The sequence below is a fragment of the Pinus tabuliformis genome, chromosome 2_2, assembly GCF_031772625.1.
Source record: "Pinus tabuliformis cultivar Carrire ecotype Pingquan chromosome 2_2, CPIR1, whole genome shotgun sequence".
In the NCBI taxonomy this organism is placed as follows: Eukaryota; Viridiplantae; Streptophyta; class Pinopsida; order Pinales; family Pinaceae; genus Pinus; species Pinus tabuliformis.
In genome coordinates, this window is record NC_142300.1 from 967,013,458 (window position 1) to 967,024,595 (window position 11,138).

Genomic DNA, 11,138 nt, shown 5'->3' on the forward strand with positions numbered 1-11,138 from the left:
GAGCTTTCTCATTCACACTGCCTCAATAATTTGCTCTGCCTCAGCTGAACTCAAATCAACAAAGTTATTTTCTGGCTCATCCAGGAAATCATGGCAGATTACATTTTCAGTCTTAGTCAGCATCGGTTTATCCATTAAGTTTCCGACAATGTGTCTTAGTCCATGATTAATAGCTTCATGCAGATATCTTAACAAAAGTTTAGCAACACCCCAATATACATATCCAGGCTCCATCTAGGTCGCAATGCAAGGATCCATCAAGTATGAATTTGAAGAGGAGTGTCTCTCAACTATTTCAGTGTAACTCATCATTCCAAGTCTCTGACATCATACTTTCTTTAATAGTGAATTCCTCAACATCTTTGTTACACAATCCATCTCAATATGTTTATCATCTAGGCTCAAAAGTCAGCTCCATCTGTTATTGAACACTAAGATGATCCGATCTTGTTAGAAATAATTGTCAGCATCTAAAACCAAAATATCAAAGACATACCTGCAACCTTAAAAAGAGGTTGGAGTCTGCATTAGATGTCCATCAATTAGGGCATGCCATGTCTAGGGGACTTGCTTGAGTCCATATAGGACTTTCTTCAATCTGTAATCGTGAGTATCATCTCATGTGCCTCAAAACCTTAAGGTAGATTTAAGTATGCTACTTACTTAAATATCACAGAGGAAGCCATCTTCACACATATAGCTAATAATAGTGTATCCGACAATAGGTGTTAGGATCTTATCACAGTTCTCTCCTTTTGAGAATATCTTTCTTATCACTATTGAGGTTGATATCACAAAAGCATCTGACACTATTGTATCTTGTCATCTAGAATGGTCCTTGCATGGAGGACATATAGCTCTTATCATCTCATTAGTCTGTTGCATTCAACTTGACAATCTACTCCCTCTGAATTGGAAGCCTCTTCAATCATAGTAACCCAACCTGGGAGACTGCAATACAATCACATCAGGCCTCCTAGGGCCAACCCAGGTCAGTTCACAACTTTCTTTGTGAACTGAACGAAACAAGTCCAAGAGAGCTACTATCATATCACTGTCATATAGAATATCACATTTTTCATAGTGACACCATATCACATCTATCACATCTACCATCCATCATGCTATCACAATGCTATAACTGTTATCAAGGACATTGTCACATCCATATTGTCATGTCAAGGTCACTGTTATTCATCATCACGCAGATAAGACAGAGAGTGTGAAAGATTACTGCTAAGTTTGCCATATCAAGATAACTACCATGTATGCCATATAGAGGTTACTGCCTTATAAAAAAGCTACTGCCAACAAGAGTATGTCATCATGGTTGCCAAGTAGTATACATTATGCTACATCATTGTCAAAATCGTACCTCACTATCTGGACATACATCCCTCCCATACTAGGTTAATGCCATATCAGGGTTACTCTGTCATATTCATATTTCAGAGTCTCTGTCATGTACACAAGGTTACCACCATTACCATATCAAAGATTATAGTCATACCAGGTCACGACTCACTATCTTCATAGTCATACAAATCCAAGGCATAGATATATAAATCTAAGTCACTGTCCTAGATATGCAAGTCATAAAAGTGAAGCCATAGGAATAGGATCCGAGTCAAAGGCAATGTCATTGTAATATGAATGATGTCGATGCCAACCATAGATAAAACGAACCATAGGTAATGTAATGCAAGTCATAAAACCACTGTAGATGAGTCACGGTAATGCGCTGCCCCATAGCCCGCTGTAATGTCCTCTGAGTAATGTAATGTTGCTGTAATGTAATGTGTATCAGACCTCACTGTAGAGATGATGCCACAAATGGAACATGAAACCTCTGTAATAATTGAGGCATAGATAAATGATAGCAAGTTACAGATTGAGCGAGCCATAGGAAACGAGTCATAGAGATAGCGAGCCTCCACTCTAATATGATGGGCCACTATAATGTAATCGAGTCATAAAGATGTAAATTTGAGCCACTGTAAACCTGCGCGAGCCATACACTAAAAAAGTCAAGCTACAGAGAAATATGGACGAGCCGCTGGAGTAATTATTACAAGCCATTGTGAAGTAACGCAATTCAATGAAATTATATAAGGCACATTGTAATTTCATTACAGTAATACGATGCCACTGAAATGGTACTAATACGATCTACCACAGAGAACACGAGCAAGCCACAGGATATAGTATAGGAGCCTCAAAATTAAATGCGAACATCGTGATAACATTTGCACAAACGTGAGCCACTGTAGGTCCAAGTGTCATTGAACTGAGCTTCTAATGCAAGCCTATTGTATGCGAGCCACAATATTGAACCACTGATGCAAGCCACACAAAACATCATTAGCGAGCCTCAGAAAAACAAGCCTGTTAAAGATAACCATGGTGAAGACAAGAATCAAAATGATCAACATTGAATTGCATATATTATTCACAATGATACATATTTATAATACATAGTAGTGACCCTTGGTTTCATATTTCAAGTGGTCCCTTGGACTCCCTTTGAATGTTCAGCTTCCACACCAGCCCTTAGAGGATTAGGTGTCCAACATTCCCCCCTTAATCCGAAGGGGTATGTATGAGTCCAAGAAGAGAGTTGTAATACAAAATGTGCAAAAAATGCATGACAACACTAGGCTGAATGTGCTCTATGAAAAGTTGGTATGAGGGGGTGGTTTAAGGATGACCACCAACACTAGAACGCTTAGTGCAGTTCCTGGAACTCTTCCAAGTCTCGCAAGAAACTGAAATCTTCTGCTAGAGGAAGTGTCCCTAATGCTTTGGAGAAGGAGACCTTCAACCTGAAAAAGGGAGGTCTACAACCTGTGGTGGTTTAGGGATGACCACCAACTCTGGAATGCTTAATGCAATTCTTGGAACTCTTCCAAAACTAGCAAGAAGCTGAAGTCTTCTACTAGAGTGTCCCCAATTCTTTGAAGGGAGGTCTCAACCCCGCATAGATGGTTTAAGGCTGACCACCAATCGAAGGCATGCTCAAAGGCATCTTTGTCTCTGGCTACAACTCTGAATCCGGTATGGCAGGTTGGGGCTTAGGCTCGCTTGATGTGGCTTTGAAACTTGTAGATGACCATCACTTCCCCATGTTGAAGAAAGTGTAACTAGGTTCGGTATTTACAAATTTAACTTTGATCTTTGTACTTGTCAAGAAAAAGAAATATTATTTTTTGTAAATTATAAGAATGAGTTTCTTGCTCATTCCATAAGTCTAGGAAAGTCAAAGACATGTAAAGAGCTCTTCTTGAGCATATGTGTAAATATATATACTAGTCTAAAAGGTCCTCCAAGACAAGCACAATCCTCCAAAGACAAGCACGAAGATGTTTGCCAGCAAAATGATGAAGAAAGGAAGTCATGTCGGCCTCAAGATAAATATAAATGACAAGTCGGCTCACAAAGGAGACACAACACTTTGGTTGGACATGTCGGCTCAAATACAGGGATAAACCACTATATATAGGAGCTTGCACCCTCGCATTTTTTGATAAGAAGATCCTCGCACTCCTCTTTGAAATCTCGGTCAAGGTTAAGGTTACATATGTCTTGAAAAAGGTGCAGGACAGTGTTTCGGTTAGGGACGGATCCCTCTGGTTTTTCGAATAAGGATGACTGTTGTATACTCTCGTATACCCTCGCTGTTTCAGATAAGGATGACTGCTGTATACATTCATATACCCTCACCGTGTCGGATAAGGATAACTGTTGTACACTCTCACATACTCTGATAGTTGCGGATAAGGATGACTGCTGTACATACATAGCAACACTCTCATTCAAGTTGCAATCATGACCCTAATGTGGTCATGGTCTTGGTAAAGGCTACAAGAAGACAATCGTGATCTTGGTGGATCAAAGGACAGCTCTCCAATACATATCTCAACATGGAAGATCTATTTGATGAAGACTTCGGTGAAGGGACAACAAAGATGTTGCAGCAGTAATGAAGTGATGCAGTAGTGATGATCTCTGGTGCAACAATGAAGTGAGGATTGGTGTCTTGATCTTGGAGTGGCCTAGTAGGTCAAGGGTCATGGTCTTTGTGTTCGTCAATTGAATCTCTATAAGAAGAATTTTGTGCGGGTTTTCCTCTCCAAGAGGGAGAGGTTTTGGCCTGAGGGTTTTCTTATTAAGCAATATCAGAGTACAATCTGGGTGCCGAAACTGGCCTACCCTACAGATAATTTCCTTGGCAGTAATACCTCTCAGTTTCTAACAAATCTACTAGCTGAAACCCTGGGGAATCCTTTCGGCAGCTACTCAGCACAAATCTACCCCAGAAACCCTAGCGTCTGCCTATCTGCCCTGCGTCAGCCTCTCCTTGCCCAGCGCTGGCCCTGCATCAGCTTATATAGGCCTGCGTCAGCCCCAGGAGGCCCTGTGTCAGCTCTCTAACCCTCTGTGTCAGCTACGTTGGCCTCTCTAGTGCTCTACGCAACACTTAGCTGCCTCTACGTGGCCCTGCGTGAGCACTGGCTGCTCCTGCGTCACTCTCTCTGGCTGCTCTGCTGCTCTCCCGGCACTATCTCTGCCTCTCTGTCTCTCTATACTCAATGCCCCTCAGCTGCTCTCTGATCACTGATTCTATCTCTCTTAGCAAACCCCGCTCTAGAGAATAGAATCACTGATCATCTGGTGTACTCTCCAAGTGATCCTCAAGCCTCCTCTTATACTTTTCCTATTGACATCTCAACGGCCGAGATTAAGTCCCTAATCAACGGATAAGATTAGATCTGACTTGATCCATGTCTTTTGGACCATTCTAACACAGATTCATATTAATACACATTAATATTTTATCTTCCCTAAGTTTAGACTTAGGGACTCCATTAAAAATATTAATTATTTTAATATCTCCTTATTTGTTTAGAATTTGCCCAAACCCTTTCTGGTATTGGAGATTTCATGTGCCCCAACCTCTCCACCAAATTTCGTGGCTAGAGCACATCCGATGCTACCCCAAATCAACACCATCTCACCTTGCCTTGGACTACCAAAATTTTACAATAATTGCAGAGAAGCTCACAATCTATAAGCTTAATACTAAATTTTCCAAAATTTTCTTCATGAATTCTAGAAATTCAGAAAGATTTGTGATTAGAAAAGGGGGAAGATGGAAGAATTGTACTGCGTTGTGTTAATCTCTTCTAATGTAACATTTATACAATGCTCGCCATTCAAAGATCGTTTACATCATAAGAAAACAACATTGGTGCAAGGATCCTCGCCCCAGATATGCTTCAAGAGCTTCAGGAGAGTTCTGGCCTTCATCTTGGCTCTGCAACTGCAGTGGCTTTTAAGTACAAACAATAACCATGTAAAAACCCTGACCTGAACCGCCTCTCTCTGAATATCTTCGGATCTGGAACAGATAGTTACAAGAATAGTCATGGCGCGCTTTGTAGTTGAATCCTCCGAGACTTTATGACTTTGCTTCACATTTCCATGACAGAAAAGGCGCCCACCTTCTTCAAAACCTTTAGAACAACTAAGGTTTTCTTGACACCTTCAACACTATCTCTGAGAGCATGCGGCAACTCTGATTGTAGACAACAAAGATTTCGAGTAAGAATCGGCCTCCAAATTCGATTGCTCCAGCATGGGCACTTGCCAGACCAGAGACTTTTATGATGCCTCTTTCACCGCCCCAGTTATGTGCATATGTCGACCCAACGTAGGAAGAAACGCTTAACAATGCTTAACCAGTCCACCGAGCAGAGAAAGTGCATCATGGACCGGACGGCATGTGAGGAGTTGTTGCAGGACTCCTTAACGCTGCATTTCTCTTTGAACAGGAGGGAAATCCAGGTATCCACCATAGTGCAAGCAACGTTTGACCTTGTCTTTTATCCTTTCAATGTGAGCCGAGATGGATGGTAGACTAAAGAGAAACTACTCCTTTTTGTCATTATCCTTCACTTGTATATGTCAATCATGGGCTGGTCGATAAACTGCGTCAAAGGCCAGAATTGTTATCTAATGTGACGCAGCAGCGCATACAAAGGAATGATATACTAAAAAATACAGTTCTGAGGGGCACCAAGGTTTTCAGGCTGATTTTAGAGTGTTAGAGTAGGTGCATAATGAGGAGGAGAGTTTTGCACGCCAGGCTGAGAATGGTAGCAAAATAATAGATGGCAAAGCTGAAATGCACACAAATGCCACAAAACTAGTGGCTCACACAAGATTGAGTAGGTTAGGAAGGTACCCACTTTGATACCATGTTAAAGACAACCATGGTGAAGACAAGAATCAGAATGATCAGCATTGAATTGCATATATTATTCACAATGATACGTATTTATAATACATAGGAGTGACCCTTGGTTTCATATTCCAAGTGGTCCCTTGGACTCCCTTTGACTGTTCAACTTCCACACTAGCCCTTAGAGGATTAGGTGTCCAACAAAGCCATAGAATACAAAGAGATATATGCTACTTGACTTTTTAATTTGCTCTCATGAATCCTTATTTATGTTAATTGATGGGGTACCGATTGATGCCAACGTAACTCTTATTTTTGGTGAGGCTAACTTTGTAACTTGAAGAAGAATGGAAATTTAAATTTCCTTTAATAAATGTTTGCCCAAAATTGTGTCACATTAAATAATATTTCTTTTATCCAATATTAATTCTTCCTTGGGGCAGGGCAGGCTTTTCTTTGGGGTAGATGGGAAATTTGTCCCATGTTTGCCCCAATTTTCAACACCAAGCTCATGGTGCTTGCTTGAGCCCATAAAGAGCTTTATTCAACCTGCAAACATGAGTAGTAATGTCTGATGCAATTTGTGATAAAAGTGACTTGATTCAAAAGATTGATGGTTCTTGTGAAACCTATAATTGGCTGATGCTAATAATGATATACATGTGTCTCTCTCATGCTATGTGACTTAGAGTGATGATCCTGATTATATTTTTGAAGGTGAACCTCATATTGAAGATGATGAAATTGGGAAAATCATACCGAAGTGATTGGCTCCAAACTCATGAATAAAGTGGGTTTTTGATGGAAAATTTTTAGGCAAAAATGGACAAAGGCATCTAGAACCCCATATAGATATATAAGACCAAGAAATGAAGGCCTTGGTTATGAAGGTTGTGCACACAATGGTGACATAAAATTGGTCAAAGCAAAAACATCTATAGAAGGTGAATTATATACAGGTGGTAGTGCAATGAGGTAGGTGAAAAAGCAGGAGCAATATTGCAGTCATTGTGGCAGAATAGGACAGATACAAGCCAAGTGTTGGAACTTGCATCTTTGCAATGTTTGTGGCTTTACCAATCATGACCATCACACATGTTGGCAAAGACAAATATCCAAACCTCACATCAAGTACACTGCGGTTGGATATATGTGCTCGAATGGTAGAAAGTTACTTGCATGTTGAAAAGATTCTACAAGGTAAATTTCTCCAATGTACAACAAAGTCTCCCATATGAAAAAATAAAAATAAAAATCCATGAGTTATTTGGTCTTCAAAAATTGGTTGTCATTAAGGGGAAGCCAAAAGAATAATGTCAACTCGCCATGGTTAGGTCAGTGTTGTCAATTTATTTTTTGAGTCATTCTTTGAGTAAATCAAATCACGAGTATTTTCATCTTGTAATGGTCCTTAGTAATTCAAAAACCTCTTGTCATGGTTAAAGATAAACCAAGGAAAACCATGGATATGATGAAATGGTTGAGGGTAACGCATAGAAAATCTATGGGATGGTTAAGCCAAAGAAATCCTATAGAAGATGATACAGGCCAGATGATTGATTCAAGATCTAGACTTATAACAGAATGGTGCAACTTATGCACGATATAAAAAGCTATTGACAATTGAAGATGTAGATGCAAATTAAGGAGACTGAAGATGATGCAGAGTGTGGAAGACTGAAGATGAAGACAACTCAGACATCTAGATTGAATCACAGGTATTCGCTAAAGGGGAGTATGAGGTATTAACTCCTACTTGTGATATATTATAGATATATTTTAATATGTGAATGAAGTAAAGAATGCATAAAAGCCTACATATGAATCAAACTTGAGTCAGACCCTAATTCGTTGATTTGGTTGAATCAGACAGTGACTTGGCCCAGTCATTATCAAACAGACATGTCAGCCTGCCAATGGGGCCTTCACCAAAAAACCAAAAAAAGAATAATACATAAAAAACTAACCTACCATCTTAACAACCCTCCTTCCCTTTCCTACCTTATTTCACTTCTCAAAAATTACATTTAAGCCCCCCTGACCTTTGTTACCTCATTTCACTTCTCAAAATTTACATTTGGACTGTTTGCTCCCTGGAGCTGAAGAATACTCTTCCTGGCAACCTATTGTTGGACCTGATTTGGCATTGATTTTGAAAAAATTAAGAGGACAAGTTAAATTTGTGGTTTCTTTTTACTCATGTATTTAGAGCCTCAATATTTATGTGCTATGTCCCGGAATATCATTTACTCTTTCAAAATTTTAGCTTCATGTACTCAGGATTTGGATTTTATGTTATATATTTTCGATATTGTATCCATACATGCAATATAGATCAACAATATTACGTATTTGGAGTTCACTTGGTCAAATTTATATTGATGTGTGCGCACACACATATATTGAATATTTATGTAATTTTAAATTTTGCCCAGTTGATCCGAGTCAAAGGCCTTGCCAAGTCTGAGCCGAATCCAAGTCTAATTACTTTGAAGTTTGAACAAGATTGCCTGACAAGAGTGTCAATTTATTCTCTTCATAATTTTAGCTGTAAAGATATATCATTCCACTTCGGGGATTGTAAATTATCATTAGAACTACAGCTTTATGAACATGCATGCATCTCTTTGTGTCCTTGACTATTTGCATGCTAGGGTCTATGCATAATGTTTGTGCTTAGTTCCCAAATGTACTGTATGCAGACCAGTTTGTTTTCCATAGATAGACCTTAACTTTATTTTCTTTGCATCAGAGGAAGCTGGAGCTGATAAAGGAAGTTGCAGTTGAGGCTATGTATGACTGCGAACAGAATTTACAGTTCAACGAGAAAGAAATAGATATTTATAAAAAATTTCTAGAGTTAACATTCAAAATTTTTGGGAAGTTCACTTTTGGTAGTGATTTGAGAGGCCCTATGGATGAGATCTTTCGTAGCTTTGATCGCTATCTTTATAACAGCAGAGAACGCATGTTTGGACTTGCTTCCCGATTACCTGGGTTGCTGTAAGTTTTCAAAGAACCTGATTATTGACAAAAGATATTTTCCAGCAAATGTGTTCAAACTTCAAATCATTGCTTCTATCTGACAGCAACTATTTTATCATCTCTTAGGAAAAAGTAGCTGAGGAAAGTAGTCATAGAAATCAAATTTGTTTAAAAGTTTGCTCGATTGAATGGGTAGCCATTCTGACTGAGCAACTTTAACCTTAATTAAATGCCATATTCCTTTAATGGGTCTCATAAGAGTCACTCTATTGAAAATATTTCTTCGCGTAAGAGTTTTACTTTTGCCCAATTCTTTTAGCTTCAAGTTTCATCACTCCAGTATTTACTAAGATGCTGAGAAGTAGCACAAGGGTTTTTTATTCGGCATGCATCTATTTTATTTTAATATTAGTTAATTATACGGTACTGTGAAGAACATAAAATGTCAGTTGTATTATGCATTCTAAGTTTTAATTTCAAGCATGTGGTATGGAATACGTGCAACATCTAGAAGAAAATTGACAAGAGTGTTACATGCCCGAGCAGGTCATTGCCAACAAGTGTCAACCAGACGATCAAGGAAGATGAGGATCAACTTCGAAGGATTGCAATGGACCTTTTGGAAAAGGAAATGGCCCATCAAAATTTTGAACCAGATGAAGCAGACAGTTTGCTTGCCTTAATGCTTCGTCTTCTCCGGGATGAAAAACTGACAGAGAAGCAGGTCATTGATAATTGTGTTACATTTCTACTCGTCGGTCATGAAACTACTGCTAGCCTCCTTGCATGGACCACATATCTTTTAGCTCTCCACCCAGATTGGCAAGAAAGAACCCGAGTTGAAGCTGCAGAATTATTCCAGAAGGATGCATTACAATGGTCAGATTTGAGCCATTTGAACACATTGAATATGATATTGTCTGAGTCATTACGGATGTTCCCTCCTCAACCTTTGGTGGGGCGTACCTGTGTTAGAGAAAATTCTCTGGGTCAGTTTGTAATTCCAAAGAAACTAGAGGTATTTATTCCTATTGTCAGTCTCCATTATTCCAAGGAGTTTTGGGGTGATGATGCTGACGAATTTAGACCTGAAAGATTTGCAAATGGATTAAGTGGTGCGTCTAAGAATCCACTTGCCTTCTTGCCATTTGGTTCAGGTCCTAGAACATGTATTGGTCAGGCTTTTGCCTTGACAGAGGCAAGAGTAGTTCTGGCAATGATGCTAAGTAAATTTTCTTGGAAGCTTAGTCCTCGTTATCAACATTGCCCAGATGTCACCCTAACTCTATATCCAAGTTTTGGCATGCCTATTGTTTTGAAAAGGTTGAGCCCTTCATGACAAAATGGTCATTTGGAAAAACTGAGGTAGGCGGTGACGTTAACTCCCCGCTTTGAAATCCAAACGCATCGGTTCCTGTTTTCTTCATACTTAACTGGAAAGTGAAAATCGATTCATTGTTTCAGTTTGTTGTAAAGGGTTCGAGAGCTGTACTAGAGATTTGTTTATCTGTAGCATTATTCTTTTTTGGCAAGTAGATCATTTGTATTAACTTAAAAATAGAGACGTACATAACCATATCTTCAGGCCTGCAGTGCAGGCAATGGCCCTTGAAGATACATCTGTAAACATATGAGCGCAAAGATGGCAAAGACTTCTATAGTATCCTATATACAATATATGGATTTTTTACATGTATATTTAGTTCATAGATGCCTTTGGGCACTCCTTTCAGTGATGTAGCCCTTAGTACTGGCAAGGCCTTACTGTTATGTTGGCCAAAACTCCATTGCAGTTGTCACATCCTATAGGTTGAATCAGACTTTAAACGATGCGATTGTCTAAGTACCATGCCTTTGTCCCTTTTGACACTGCCTAAATATCAGTTCAATACAATCCCAATTTCTTGTGCAT

The 11,138-nt window shown here is 39.2% G+C and overlaps 1 protein-coding gene across 1 annotated transcript in view; it reads left to right on the forward strand.

The window, feature by feature from the left end:
* Positions 1–10,689, forward strand: part of LOC149196449 (cytochrome P450 CYP72A616-like) — a 74,891-nt gene extending 64,202 nt beyond the window's left edge. Inside the window, exons 3-4 of the mRNA XM_089405563.1 lie at positions 8,994–9,244; positions 9,773–10,689. Of these exons, the coding sequence (XP_089261689.1) occupies positions 8,994–9,244; positions 9,773–10,565 (1,044 nt within the window). The 3' untranslated portion in view covers positions 10,566–10,689. The remainder of the gene's footprint in view (positions 1–8,993; positions 9,245–9,772) is intronic.
* Positions 10,690–11,138: the final 449 nt, after the last annotated feature.